At 41.6% G+C, this 16,238-nt stretch overlaps 1 protein-coding gene across 7 annotated transcripts in view; it reads right to left on the bottom strand.

Annotated features, from left to right (window-relative positions):
• Positions 1 to 16,238, bottom strand: part of PAM (peptidylglycine alpha-amidating monooxygenase) — a 218,322-nt gene that overhangs the window by 52,196 nt on the left and 149,888 nt on the right. For all 7 annotated transcript variants that reach the window (XM_084628617.1, XM_084628616.1, XM_084628612.1 and 4 more), the window contains 2 exons: positions 5,860 to 6,050; positions 4,175 to 4,246 (listed from right to left, as the gene is read on the bottom strand). In XM_084628617.1, the coding sequence (XP_084484743.1) occupies positions 4,175 to 4,246; positions 5,860 to 6,050 (263 nt within the window). The remainder of the gene's footprint in view (positions 1 to 4,174; positions 4,247 to 5,859; positions 6,051 to 16,238) is intronic.

Raw genomic sequence — 16,238 nt, 5'->3', positions numbered from 1 at the left:
AGTAACAATTACTCACTTTGACTTTCCCCTATGATAGGCAAAAGGTATAGTACTGGCTCTGCTTTAGTAATAGCAGAAAGCACTCAAGTCTGTGAGCGTGTCTAAATCAGAATATCAAGCATATGCAGACATAATGTTTATAAAAAAATAAAGATTCCTTCCACCCACCCCTCACCACGTATCTGCATGATTGTGCTAAACATCAATGAAGTGAAGTCAGTTTCATTAAGCTAAACTCTGTTAAAAATCTTCATTTTCCGTTTAAAGGATCTAATTCTGCCATCCTTACACAGTGAGTAGTGTTTTTCTCTGTGCTCAGCAACATTTATTTCAATGGGTTCACAAACTGAATAGGGTACTATTCATCATGAGTAAGGATGGCAGAATTTAATTTATTTCTATTTTTCCCCAGATGCTTCCAGTATTGCAAAAGAAACAAATATTCATTATTCTGATTCTGAGATCAAGTTACTTATAAAAAAAGCTTCAATTGTCTAAAGAAGAATTTTAAAGTACCACTGTTGCTTTGTCATTTTTGTGTCAAGCAACACGGATACTGTGCTAACCATTTTCTCCTCAGGTAACCACCAATATGAACCCTTTTCTCCACCATGAAAGGGCAGAATGTGCAATCCCCTTCAAAGAACACATAATATAGCTTCTTTAACTCTCCCTCCCCCTTTCCTGACCTCCTCTCACCTTCACAAAACATCTGGCTTCTATTGGGATAAGGCGGCACATCTCTCAAAAGGCTGCAGCCATACCACTGAACTCACAATAAAATACATTTTACATCATGGACGTGTGCAATCATTTGCACAGACAAACCAAATTTCAACAAAATTGATTTAGTTGATTGATTTAGTTATAATTTAGTTGGGGATTGGTTCTGCTTTGAGTAGGGGGTTGGACTAGATGACCTCCTGAGGTCCCTTCCAACCCTGATATTCTATGATTCTATGAATAATCAGGGTGGATAATGTGGTATTCAATACCTGGTAAAATACAGGTAATGATTTTACAAAAACTTTCTGGGCTGAAAGATACTTTCACGTGGGGGATTTTGAGACTTTGGAAATCGTGTTTTGAGACTAATACATTGATATAATAGCAGCTATTACCTACTTTGTCCTGCTGACCTACCCTGGAGCTGCAAATATTTTTTGCACATTATTTAATATCTCATTCTTTTGAGATAGTTATGGTAAATACTCTAAATACTTGGAATTAAAAAGGGGAAAGCAAAGTTGGTATGTTACAAAGATTCATAAAGAATGCAAAGCTTTACATTAATAAATCAGAAAACTATTTCAAACATGTGCCAGTATTTTTAAATGCTTCTCCAATAAGCAATAAAGATAATTAAGGATAAGTTATCACTAAAGAACTATTCTCTGAGCAAATTTAAGGGCCTAATTTATTAAAAAAAGAACACTCAGAAATGCATGCAATTTAATAGGCCACCTTCAGTTCCCTGGTTTCTTCATATAGCTTACTAGCCTGAGCCAGTCTTTTGTGAACATCAGTTGGTGTGCTTGTGTGTCCACAGACATCTCTGACTGCGTGGTTTGCAAAGGACTGTGGAATTCTCTCTCCTCTGTTAGCGCCTATTTTGATATAATTTCTATGTGATTGTACCACTGTAGCGGTGGCTTATAAATACAAAGAAACATGATTTATACTAATACTCAACAGCTGCTAGGAAGAGGAAAAATCTTAAAGAAAAGAAGCAAAATCAGTGGGTCTGATTTTCCCTTCATTGCACCTAGGTAAAAAGGAATTACTCCACTGAACTCAATGAAGCTATAATGGTGTAAAACTGGTGTGAATGAGAGGAGACTCTGGCCCAATCAACATTTAAGAATACAAAACAAAATACCCTAATGTAGACTCTTCAAGGGTTTTGATGTCTTAAAACACAACTAACTTCAAACAGACAATACAACAGAGATCCAGTTTCCATAGAAACAAGTTAGATGAAGATGTGCACACCAAATAGTTGTCTCACAGCAAACAAGACTGCATTGCAGATATTGTTCTTTGAAAACATCTGGAAGCGTTTCAAACCACATCTTTAAGAAAAATAAATGTGTTTTGAACATTACTGAATGCTCTCAAACAAATAGAAAACAAAACTTTCCTAAATATTGTAGTACTCATTGCTAATGTGGCCACGATCAAGGTACAAGTTGCTTCTCATAGTAAATCTCGTTCGGTGTTTACAAAATGATTTATTTACTGATTTATTTGGTATTGGACTGGAATATCAAATAAGAACCATCAGCCTAAATTTATTACTTTATAAAAATATACATCTGGAATAACTCATGGTACATCTACTCTGGAGCTAGAAGTGTAATTTTCAGCTCTGGTAGAAATACCTGTGCTAGCTCTGACAGAGCTTGCACATTAAAAAGAGAAGTGTACCTGCAGCAGTGCGAGTGGCAGGATGGCCTAACCGCCCCGAGTATGATCCTATCTGAAGCCCTATGTACACACTCAGGTGGCTAATCCATCTCGTGGCTCATGCCACTGTGGCTATGTTTTGATATTTAGCGTGCAAGCTTGATTGGATTTATTGTGAGGATACTTCCTTAAGCTGCAAATTACAAGGCCAACTCCACTGTAGACATACTTTAAGATGTGTTTTAAATACACAGTTGTAAAACCAGGCTTTAGTAATTTAAAGTACTTTTAGTTAAGATGCTCTAAAACTTATGATTTTCTGAATTCCAAATTTTTATTTATTTGTAACTTTTAGTGATTTAAATTATTTAACTTTACAAAGTGGTTTTTGCAAAAAAAAAAAAAAAAAAAAAAAAAAAAGAGTACTTGTGGCACCTTAGAGACTAACCAATTTATCTGAGCATAAGCTTCATCTCAGCTCACAAAAGCTCATGCTCAAATAAATTGGTTAGTCTCTAAGGTGCCACAAGTACTCCTTTTCTTTTTGTGAATACAGACTAACACGGCTGTTACTCTGAAAAGTGGTTTTTGTGCATGTGGTAGATTTACCACTTTGGATGAGATACTCAAAAGCTCTTAGCAATGGCCTAACTCTGTGCCCACCGAAGTCAAAGGAACTTTTACCATAGTCTTCAATGGCACCAGAGTAGGGCTCATGCTGAGTGCACTTTTGAAAATTTCATCCTTTAACATAAAATTAACTGTAACGGACACTCTTAACTCATTACAATAATCCACCAGTTCCACTTATGTATTACTGTGCACTTCCAAATTGTAAAGAACAGCTAAATTCAAGTAAAAATGCATCAAACTTCACTGACATCATAGTGGCTCCTTGGGAAAAGTGTAATATCAAATCAATATTCTTAACAGGTGCACTGGTATTATATCTGGTCCAAATGAACCAGAAATACTGCCAAATTTTAATATACCTCTCAATGTCCAATGTGATGCAGTAACTTCTGAGAAGCATTACAGAGGAACAAGATACATAGCAGCTGCTTTGCAATCCACATACATGCAATACACTGGTACATACATTTTAAATTTGTCAATATAAATATAGCAAAAAGAGGCTCAGTATTAACCCTGTTACACTATACTTAACTCATTACATATTGCATCAATACAAAGCACAAGATAGTACTCCCTTTATGTATATAGGTTTTCTTCTCATATTATTCCACACTTAGGAATGTAGGATTGCTATGCCACTCTTAATTCAATTTAATTCTTAATTTCCCTGATTTTGTTCAAATGGTTTTCTAATAATAGATCACACACAGATTGTTAATTTAAAATATATTTTCATATTAAAGAAATAAAAATATAATAGAATAGTTATTGAATTATCGTTCTGCAGGACAACCACCACTCCTGTGATCCCATGCTATGGCACCGTGAACAGACAGATAAATTAGAATGGTGTTATGCAAATTAAACCAGGAACAGGGAAATCTAATGAGATTAAATTGCACTAATGAATTTTACCTGCAAGGCTGGAGACTGGTAATTGACCAATTCCTTCTGAATTATTCATTATATAAAGCACAGCAACATAGTTGTAAAGAATGCATTACATTTTAGATGATAAAAGAAAAGATACAATACATTAATTCATAATATAATCAGGATATGGTTTACTGGTGATTTAAATTAATGAATCCTTTTTTTTTCTTTTAATATGGTTAGAGTTCATTATACATACCCTGATCCAAAACCTCTTCCTCTTCTCTTTTTGGCTGCTTCAGTGAAAAACTATCATCTGTTTTCTTGGTTTCTAAAGAGGGTTAAGAATATACCAATAATCTCTTTGTATATAGACTGAATTTAACATTTTCCTATACATTTTTTTTTTTTTAGCGAACTCAAGCATTTACTTTCTATATGTTTCTGTTGCTCAGGGAAAACAGACAAAGTAGTAGTACAGTAAATGATATACATGTAGTAGATTATTAAAACATAATATATTATGTTTCATACAACTGACCAGTACAATTAAGTATTCTAAAATTAAAGCAGGAAGAGCCAAAGACATGACATAATATATTACTTTCAGCTCATAGGACGGAAGTGCTTTACAAACATTAAGTTTCACAAAAACTTTAAGAGGTAGATTGGCATTATGCCCAGAGGTGAAAGTAAGCTGGTATGCCCCAGCAACCCGGCTTCCCCAGGGGGCAATTTAAAGGGCCTGGGGCTCCCAGCAGTGGCTGGAGCCCAGGCCCTTTAAATGGCCTCTAGAGCCCCACTGCTGGAGCCCTGGGGTAGTGGCTGCAGGGCCCTGGAGGCTATTTAAAGGGCCCTGGGCTCCCCTGCTTCTATCGCCCAGGCCCTTTAAATAGCCGTCGGAGCCCCGCCACTGCTACTCCAGGAAGCCGGGGGCTATTTAAAGGGCTGGGGCGGTAGAAGCAGGGGAGCCCTGGGCCCTTTAAACAGCCCCCAGAGCCCTAGGGTAGGGGGAGGCTCCGGGGGCTATTTAAAGGGCCAGGGCTCCAGCTGCCTCTGCCGCCCTGGGCCCTTTAAATAGCCCCCGGAGCCCTGGGCTGCTCCTGCTACCCCGTTGCGGGGGAGGAGGGTGCACTTACCTTACAGGATGGGCTGGGACTGGCTCTGACCTCCTCAACCCCGCCCCTTCTGGGGGCCAGAGCTGGCCCCAGCGTATCAGTAAATCACTCGACTTACTTTCACCCCTGATTACATCAATTTAAAAAATGTCAGAGAGAGTTTAAAACTACTTTCTACGGAAGACTCTTACTGATTTCAATTGATTTCAGATCAGGACTACAATGAACTGGTAGCTGGAAACAGAACCTAGGATATCCGGCTTCTAGTCTATGTTCTAACCCAGCAGACAACACATCCTCATTTAGGAATGCTTGACACACAGTCTAGAGCTCGAGCAACGTATGAGAGAGCTCAGGTGTGTGGCAAAACCTTTTGGCTCTCTCATGCCAACCAGCACTTGCTAAAAATATCACTGAAGTGATGTACTGGACCACACAGCAAACGGGACAGGGAAACTACAGTACTAAACACTTCTTAATGGGCAATATAGGATGTGACACTTTGGAAAGACTGAGACACACCTTAGTTGCATAAGCCATGTAATGTAATGATAAAACTATGGCTGGACCATGGGAGGGAGGAAGGAAACTTGGCAATCCTGAACAAAGAAGTGGATAAAAGACTAATAAAGCAAACTTCCACAAATCACTGCTACCAATGAATCAGCATTTAACAACTGCATCTCAGACCTATGCATTTCATAAATTTCAAAAGAACATATCTAGATTCTTAAAAAATAATCCTTATATACAAATTGCATAGTTAAGCATGTCTCTCATATAACAAACGAAGAGTGAAACCAATTTCAGACAATTTTCTTTTTACCTTCATGATGATGTCCATGCGTCATCATGATCATATCAGACTTGACTGGAATAGGAATATTTGCCTCCTGTGGAATGTTTCTGAACATATCTGGGTTTATATTCTGTGTACAGGTCATGTATGAAACAGCATGTTTGGCCTCCATGTAATACATAATGTAGAAATTGCACATTTCGTCGCTGGCTGTGCCCCTAATGCAACACAATATAGAATATATTTTTTAAGAGTTAGAGAATAAAATGTGAGCTGTGCATTTAGATGTTACCAAACGCAAGAAGAAAAATCTATTTTAGTCTGCCAGCAATTGATAAAAAGGTTGCACTGAAGCTCTTTTGAAAAATAGTTCCCAATAAAATACACACCACAGCTTTTCAATACATGCAGCTTCTTTCCATTTACACTGTGGAATACCAGACTGCAGAAATTCCTTAGTCATCCAAGAAAACCCTTGAGAATGGTTTGTGTTTTGAATGTAAAGGAAGTGGCATTAAGTTAGTGGGGTGTTCAAACTGCCCTTCTCCCATTTTCTTCTCCCAGTCCCCCTTGCATCTCTTGGCATGTTACCATCAACAATGTGCTTGTTTTGTTGAAAGGGATAACCACGTATCAACCATCTATTTCACTCCTTAAATATTCTTTGCTGTAGTGTCTTTCAACCTAGATGTTATATCTTATTTACAAATCTTTACAAATAATTTACATTTAATTTCAGTACCCAGCATTCAATGCGATTATCTTTTTCACAATCTAATTCTTCCATTTATTGCCAGAAATGAGAGGAGTAATGCAGCACCACAGTCAGTTTCGCTACATAATAAAACACCATAAGCATCTCCCAGATTGGTAAGGTGGTACTGCAGTCTCGAGAAAAAACGTAATCACAAGCATCTGAGAGGAAGCAGCTTGTGTTGCAGGAATGATCCAAAATACAATTCAACAATAACTGTTCCTCATGGGCTTGAGGAAGACGTGGGCTATTTTGTATTGCCACATAACTCTGTCTTCAAGAGAAATCCACTCAATATGAAGAGCAAGTTTTTCAGAAACAATACTTCATGGCTTAAATAAATGACCTACTGTTACATAGGCCTGATTTTTTTCTTCAAGCCACACAGGTTGCTCTATATTTTATTTATAGCTGCATGTTGGTAGATACATTCTTCAGTATTCCTGACAATTCAATAGACAGGCTTTTTAATGAAAGGTTCACAAAAGGTGGCTTACATTGAGAAACATTTTTTAATTAGTTTGCCCCATTAGCCAGACAGACTACACTCAAAAAAAAAGGTACGGGGGCGGACTATTAGCCGTTTGCAAAAGACGTCAATGCTGACTTTTCCAGTGACATCATCAAGCACTGCATTTATGTACCATAGCAATAACAACAACACCAGTCAGAGAGGGAGAGACAAGAAAAACCGTTCCAAAAGGTGAATTGATTTCTTCATGCTTTGGAAATGTAGTGTCCCTTGGGGACCACGGAAATCAGCCTCTGTCTTGGCAAGCTCTGCTTAAGCTTTTAAAAATCATTCACTTCCTCACTGTCTAACTCCGATACCTGCCAGTATAATTGCCTCCTCTTTAAAACCTAAGTAAAATGATGTGCAACTCAGAAATGGACTCTGGTTCACTTGACACATCTTGATATTGTCAAAACATTTATAAGAAATAAAATTTAATATACTTGACATTATCTAGGAAATAAAGGAAATAATTTATGAATAGTAAGTTTTAGATAATATACTGAAATCCTAAATTCAGACATTCAGAATGAAATATTCAGTTTCGTGAATGAAAGCTTTTAATGAATGGAAGAACTGATATAGAGATTCAAGTGGCTACCCTAAACACACTGCCTCATGCAGAAGCTTTGATTCCATCACTTGGCTTGCAGAGCCACAATAATCAGAGGGATTTCCAGATCTTATTGTGCAATGTGGATAGGTACAGCTGTAATGAATTCATAGATTATATGGCCAGTAAGTAGCACACTGATGTAGTTAAGAAATTCAACAACATGCAGGATAGTTTTGCTATAGGCGCATATGAATACAGCCCAAGGATGTTTTCTTACACATCTTTACTTATTTGCTTGACATGTGCATGAAGATTAGAGGGAAGATATGGGTTGCAGTTCAGTTTGTTACTGAGGTTTTGAGCTGTGGTACATATTGTGTGGGAGAGACCTCAATATTGATGCAAAAATGAGATTTATATAATTATTATAACTTAATATTTTCTAAGTCATTAAAACTTATTTTCACCTTTACTGAATATTAAGCTATAGCTAGAAGACTGTTATAGCCAGGATGCTTGGGATTATAGTAATATATGTGTAGCTAGTTATGTTACAAAATGTTAAAGCTGATCAAAGACATTCTAGAAGCTTCCTGCTTCTATCTCCCAAGGATGAGCAAACCTCGAGGGGACAGAGCATATAAAACACTACAATTTTAAGCAGAGGCCTAACGGTAAAAAGAAATGTAGGGTGTGCTATCAGAGCAACAAATCTAGGTAAACTGGGCTCTACCAAGCCCACCCTCTTGCAAGAAAATGGGCTTGTGTTCTTAAAAGTTGTAGAGGAAAAACATGTTAAGTTGGAGATGTTTGAAACTTTTGTTTTCTTCTTAAATGTTGAAATGACAGATACCTTTGTGAAATACATACCTGCAAATATGTTAGCTAAATGCAAAGCTCTTAATGTCACTGCTGTGTAAATAGTAAAATGCTCTGTGTACCAACATGGAATCTAGTGACCTTGCTAATCTAAAGAAAGAACCATTTACATATAGAATATTTATAGTGATAGGTAATTAATTCTTGGCAGTGCACAAACAAACCCCTCAACCAACTCCAAAAGACAAGAATCATCCCTCCAAAGAAACAACTCTAAATATTTAAGCTGAAGACTTTGTAAGAGGTATTTAATTTAAAAAGACTGCGTTGAGAACTAAATTCTTTTGTATAAAGAACAGGAGTGTTTGGACTTTTTGAAAACAGAATTTTTTTTTTTCAAACGCTAATAAAATTGAAACTATCTCAAAAAATGGACCGAATAAAAAAAGTTAAAATTAATTTTAAAAGTAATCTGGGTCTTTCTTGCCATAAGAAGAACAGAGGCAAGTAAAGAAATGTTGCATATTCATTAAACAGATGGCCTATTCGGGAGCTAGAAATGTCATCTAAGCCAAACTAGAAGGCATGAAGCCAACGGGAGAGGGACAGCAACCAGTCGAAGGAGGTTATGCTTTCCTATAATTTCATGAAAAGAAGAAGGGTTTAAAAACACATGAGCACCTCTCACACACTATCTACTACTCTGCTCAAACATAGCACTTCACAAGCAAACTGACACACACACACGGCTCCAGAAGAAACCAACCAATGAAAACCTCCCAAAGACTTCAACATGGACTGGTGAGAGGAAGTTAACAGGGGATTTGTTTTAAACAGGGGTGGTGGAGCCTTCCCAAAACTAGGGGACCAGGGCCCCTCTGCTCCCACCCCTTCCCCTCTTCCCCCTGAGGCCCTACCCCCGGCCAAGTCAGAAGCCAGAGTGGGGCCGGGAAACCTGGGCCCCCCCACCTGCCCGGGGTGTGGGGTACCTGAGAGCAGCCCCCGGCCCATGTCTTCGCCCTCCAGACTCTCTGCCCAGAGCAGGTGAAGAATCTGCAGCTCCCCGGGCTCCAGCAGCTGGCCTGGCCAGGGGGCGGGGACTCATGGGAAAAGGAGTGGCAGGGGCAGGGTCTGTGGTAAAAAGTGGACCAGCAAGCCCATCCACTTTCAAAAAGTGGGAGTGCCATGGCCCCCTGGTCCTGCGTCCCTGGTTTTGTAATGATTTTGCTGGAATATTAAAATGCTGTTGTAACTTAAAAGACGCTTTCTCCTGTTAATCAACAAGTGGTTAGACTATATTCTGGAGAGGAAATTGGGCCTAAACACTGATAAACAGAGAAACAGTGGGACATAACTGGACTGAAGATTCCTAATATTCATAATTTCCCTGTCTTAGAACAGATCCTTAAATGGATTATTGTAGGGAACTAATTTAAATATTTTCTTCAGTTTCATAGGGTTTAGTTAAGGCTGCGTACTTTCCCCTAATATAAACTGTCTGGTTATTTATTAATAAGCAACAGGATCCACTTGCCCCTACACGAACAGTTTTAGGTATCTAATAAGATATTAAAATTGAATTAACTATACTTTGGAGAAATAATATACTTTGGTCTTAATTTACCAGGAGAAAAGCACCCCCAATGGTGTCATCTCTGTTAAAGCCTTTCACAGAGAGATATACAGAAGAGATTGTACTGGACATCACCAGTTTATCTCTTGTATTATATCATTTGTGGTGTTTTGTTTAATGTTTTGTTTCCTTAATAATTGCGATTATTTCACTTGATCTTGATCATGGTGTCCCCAAAGGTGACTAAATAGTGGGAGCCATACCCCTAAGTTGGCAGCAAGAGAAACAATTAGTAAGAGCTTACCTACCATTTCTTGTTTCTCTGGACCAAGAATTTTTAATAATTTTTAAATAAAATTATTTGGTGGTCCAACAGTTTAAAATTGCCCTTCCCTTTTCACCCCAAAATATTATATCTTAAGCTGCAAGTGGATTCATAGACAGAGCTATGGGCAAGACTGCTCTTCTCCAGAAAACTATGATCTTCATTTTGGATTTGGAGCCTGCTACATATATGCATATCTGTCACTTTAAGGTTAGGCTAGTGTGCTGTGTGTCATATGGGCCTACTTCTTGACATCAATATTTGCTCTGAAAAAGAAGATTATTTACCTGTATAGTAACCTTCTTTTCATGTTCTTCAAGATGTGCAGTCCTTACACATACTCCGCAGCTGGTGACTGCATGTCGAGTGCACATGTCAGAGCACTTTCTAGTTACCAGTGCCTGTGGGGTGGTGCATGTGACCTTTGCTCCCTTGTGCACCCAGTGAGGGTATAAAGGGTAGAGTCACCCCTTCAGGTCCTTCACCACTTGCAGAGCTCATAGCTTGTGGACTCAGAAATGTGTAATCCATACACCACACTCACTCACTCCACAACCGATCCCCGCTATTTCAAAGAACATCCATTACTATACAGGGAACATCTTTTTCTTCTTCCAGTGATAATCTGTATCATATTCCACAGCTGGTGACTCCCAAACAGTAGTCCTTCCTGGATGCAAGTACAAGGAGTTCACGCCAACAGGGACTGAAGCACGCCTTGCCAAACCCAGGACTGGCGTTGGTTGCTTGCACAATGCTTTGTGAATGTGTGTACAGATGACCAAGTTGCTGACCTGCAAATGTCCCTTATGGGACATTTGCTGACCTGCAAACATCCCTTATGGGCCTGCGCTCTGGTGGAACGCACTAGCTAGTACTCTGCCAGTGGGAGGTGCCACTGCCAGTAAAAACCATGAACTAATGCACTGGGCTATCCAGCTAGATACTCCTGAGTGGACATTGCCTGTCCCCTAACCCTCTCTCCATAAGTAACAAAAAACCTGGCAGATTTCTGAAAGCACCTAGTCCTGTCCAAGTAGAATAGCAGGGCCCTTCTCACATTCAATGCATGTAACTGCTGCTCCACCCTTCCCGCATGAGGCTTCGGTAAGAATACAACCATACTGATGGTTTTATTGATATGGAATTTGAATACCACCTTAGGCAGGAGTCTAGGGTGGGATCTCATTATCCCTATGTCTGACAGCGTATGGTGCTCCTGTCATCAAAGTCTGTATCTCTCCCATCTGCCAGGCCAATGTAACTATCAGAAGAAAGGCAACTTTCACACACACACAGAGAAATGGACATGTTGCCAATGGCTCAAATGAGGTCTCCATGACAAGACCCAGATTGAGGTCCCACACTGAGGCAGGGAACTTAGGTGGCGGAAAGATTCTAGAGATGCCATCCAGGAACCTCTTTGCCCCTGAGTGTGAAAAGACAGAGAAGTGGTCAATCAGTGGATGTATGGCCAATATGGCTGTGAGATGCACCTGCAAAGAGCTTAAGGAGAATACTACTGTTTCAAATGACAGAGTGACTCCAGACACCTGCCTGGTCCAGGGAAATTCTGACCAACTTCCATTGGTCCAACGAAAGATACTACCTCATCCACCTTGTCTTTCTCATGTCCTGGACCAACATAACCACAACAACACTGCAAACAACATATTCAAAGTAAAACACACCGGGACAATGCATTTGCATTAGCTGGGAGAAAACCCTTTCTTCCTCTTGTTTGAAGGGGGTTTTGGAAGAAATTGACAGTTACCTGGAACAGAATAAAAGAAGCAGGTCACCCCAGCATTAATCTATAAAGGGATCTCAGTGGGGAACTGGGGAAGAGAGCCATTTTGCACCAGAGCATGACGAGGGAGGCTGCTGCAGCAGGAGCATAGAAAGGGGGTGAAGATGCTGCCTGTCTGCCTGCCTGATGCAACACAGATGTTACCCTAAGAACTCCCAAGGCAAGGGTGAACTAGTGAGGGACACTGTGGTTAGGATGTTTCATTGTTTTGGGAGACCTGTAATCTGTACTTTCAATGATTAAATATAGCAGAGCACTAAGGATGTTAGACTGGGCTGTCTGACTACTGCATGTCCTCAAGAGAGTTAAACTGTAAACCAGAAGTTTCACACCTTTGGTGTGGAATCGTGGGAGAGGGGTGTGTTTAAGTATTGGGGAGTCTCAAGGGCCAGTGGAGTGCCCAGAATGGCTAGGCAGCTAGATAGCAAGTTCCTACCTTTAGACGGGGGTGCCAGATAGGAGGTCTGCACCCAGAGTGCGTGCCTAGGGATGTGAAGATTTGGGTTGTGGTTGGACACTGTTCAGATGTCAGGAGCTTGAAAAGCACAGAGGCTTGGATTCTTCTCACAGCATTCCTAGTGGGTGGCCTGGAAGAGATGCTTCCTAGGATCTGTGACAACAAGGTCCAGGTTGATTGCTTCCTGCTATTTATCAGTATCTCCTGTATTGAGCTGGAGCATGAGCTCTCTGACAGCATCAACCAGTGAGTGTCCACACAGTCAGGGGGAGAGAGTGGAGGGAGAAACCTGCCCTCATTCTTAGTCAGAAGATTTGGTCACCAGGTGAGAGGCTGGGGGCACTATGGAGAAGCTGCACAGGACTGAATACCAGGTCTGCCTTGGCATGCTGGGGCCAGTAAGATCACTGTAGCCCTCTCATGCTGGATCTTCTGCAACATCTTTGGGAGCAGCAGAATTGGGGGGGGGGGGAGAGGGAAGACATTGTAGAAGAGCGCCTTTATCCAGGGGAGGAGGAATGCATCCAACTAGGACACTGAGCCTCTTCCCCCACTTAAGAAATATCTGTGGCAAACAGGTCCCCCATTTGCAAAGACCAAGAAGAAACCCTCTCAATGAACTGACCATTCATGATTCCTCATGAAATGTCTACTCAGATTGTCCGCCACTATGTTGTCCAGCCCTGTCAAGTCAACTGCTAACAAACGGATATCATGCCTCCTGACAAACTTCCATAGTTGCACTGCTTCCTGGCAGGGTCATAATGATCTGCTCCCTCCTTGCTTGCTGAGATAAAATATTGCAGCCATGTTGTCAGAAATCATCTGGATGGAATAGCCCTGAATGTCCAGCAGGAATAATCTTCAAGCATTGTGCATAGCCCATAGTTCCAGTACGTTTGTTGTGAGGACCTCTCCACCACTGACCACTGGCCCTGAGCCAAATGGTGGTCATATGTGCCTCCCATCCAATCATGGAAGCAACTTTAAGTATCATCCTGGACAGAGGATCTGGAGAAAATGGAGACTGAGGATCTGGAGACTCCACCGCAGGCGTTGTGGGGAATCTTTCCACCAGTCCACGGTTTGAAGGACTGACAGTTAGATGTATACTCGCAAATCCAAATGCTGTCTGCAGCAAGTTGACAGCATCTATGCCTGCAACTGACTAAAGTGGAACCTTGCCTATGGTGTGTTGAAGGTGCATGCTGGCTTGAGGCCCATCAGCATGAGGCAGTCTCTTATCTGAGTTTGAGGGTTGGACTGTAGATCAAAGCACAAGTTCTGCAAGGTCCCAAATCTTCTGGGTGGCAGGCAGGCCAAGCCTTGGTGGCATCCATCACAGCCCCTATGAACACTATCGGTCACGTGGGTGTAAGGGTCAATTTCTTTATGTTCACCAGCAGGCCTAGACATGACAGTATCTTAAATATTATTCTCACACTGGACTGCACCTGGGGCTCTGAGTGACCTTTGACTGGCCAGTTTTCAAAGTAGGGAAACACCTGGATACCTATCCTTCTGGATTAGGCCTCCACCACTGCCAGACATTTTGTAAATAATGTGGGTGCTGTTGAGAGCCCAAATGGCAAAACTTGGCACTGGTAGCGATTGTCTCCTAATGCAAACCTCAGGAAGCACTTGTGGGCTCAGTGAATTGTGCTGTGGACATATGAATCCTGAAGGTTGATGGCAGCATGATGATCTAGGGACGGGATGCTAGATACCATGGACACCATCCGGAATCTGAACCTTTTGATGTAGGTGTTCAGGCCCTTTACGTCCCAGGACGGTTCAAAGCCCTCACTTTTTTTTTTTGGATGAGGAAAATCTTTTTTTCCTTTGCTGCGAGATGACCTCTTCTATGGCACTGAGAGCTAAGAGGGACTGAAGCTTCTGGTGTAAAATGCTCGGAGTGGTTGGGGTGTAGACCACAAAGAACCTGAGTGTGGCCCTAGAGTCTTTAAGTGACCTCATGTTATAAAACAAGGAGCAAACTTCAAAGGGCAGGTTCCTGACTGCAATGTGTAGCTCCCTTGGAATTCTCAAGGAAAGAAGCCACAATGAATGCAGCAGCCATTGCCCAGGAGTGTGCATCTGTGGCATTTAAGGCTGTCTGAAGGTCAATTTTAGTGTCCAGCTGCCCCTCTGACACCAAAGCCTGGAATTTGCTTCTGTGTTCTCTAAAGTTGCCACTAGTTCCTGGTGTGGACACGTGGATTCTGCTGTGGAAAAATATGGGCCAAGGATGACAGGCAGTACTCCTCTGAGAGTGGGAGAGTCCTCCCTGGCATTGGTAGCACCAATGGTATCAGTCCCAAGGGGCACAGAGAACTTCCTGCAGGCAACACCAGACCCAGGAAACTGGACCGTAGAATTGGCATATGGTGCTTGCATTCCTGAAGGGGCCAGGAGACTTCTCTGTGTACATGGCGGGAGGCCCAAACTCCCATGCCACCGAGGTGGACTGAGGCTGCAGTCTTGCTTGCGTTGTCGTCGGTGTCTTGTGAGGTGGAGTTGGGCTCGGTACCATGATGCCCATGATGGCTGAGATAGTGCTAGGTGATACCTGCAGCATGTCTGGGTCACCTCAGCTAGTGCTCATCCCAGTGCTCAGTGAGAGCTTTTCCTCAGCTTTGAGGGACCTTTGATAACAACCTAGTTGTCTTATGAGGTTTAATGTCTGAGCCTGGGGAAGGTGTTTTGTGCCTCTTTTCTCTGCTTGGTGTCCAGTCGATCCTGGTGTTTTCGCAGTAGTGAGGCTGATTTGTGAGGCACCTTTGGATCATTCTGAAAATGCCTCAAGTGCAGACCTTGAATATCTCTGATCCCTGACAGTCTGGAAACCTCAGGACAGGGGTCCACACCTGGATGCATGGACTACTTGAGAAGGAACGTCTTCAGGTGAGACTCCCTCAAATTCTGGGTCTGCTTCAAAAAGGACGTGCAGATCATTCACCAGTCCAGAACACGCCTCTCGCTGAGGCAGATGAGATACCGGCATGACTGCTTCACATGAGGGGCAGAGCTTGAAGGTGACTTGTGGTCTCCCATGTGGAACCAAAGGTGGTACCAGTCCCATTGGCGGATGGTAGTCTTGACAGTCCCACAAAGACTGACTAGCTAACACTGCCAACTAAATAAAAGAGGTAATTTGCTCTGAACAGAGCTGTTCCGTGGCAGTAAGAAGGACCTGAGGATGTTGGCAGGGGGTGATTCTGCCCTTTATACCCATCCTGAGTACACAAGGGAATGAAAGGCACCTCCCCACAGGCATTGCTAATTAGAAGATTCTCTGATGCATGCACACAGGATGTGCAATCACCAGCTGTGGAATATGATCTGGACTATCACTTGAACTCTGGTGTTAGGCATGGTATAAGAAGCTTGATAGTTTCTTATACCATGTCTATCACCATAGTTCTTTGAGTGATGGTTGGTAGTGATATTTGCAAGCACTGCCTGTTGGTTTCCAGACACAGTTTAAAAACTTGTGATCTTGATCTATGAATCTTTGAATACTTTGGGACCAAGCTACTGCACAAAGTAAAACTCTCTACCCATGTTATATTGTAACAGTTAAGAACAGCAGAGGAAC

The sequence above is a fragment of the Lepidochelys olivacea genome (genome assembly GCF_965140295.1).
Source record: "Lepidochelys olivacea isolate rLepOli2 genome assembly, chromosome: 5".
NCBI lineage: Eukaryota > Metazoa > Chordata > Testudines > Cheloniidae > Lepidochelys > Lepidochelys olivacea.
This window is presented reverse-complemented; position numbering and strand designations above follow the sequence as displayed.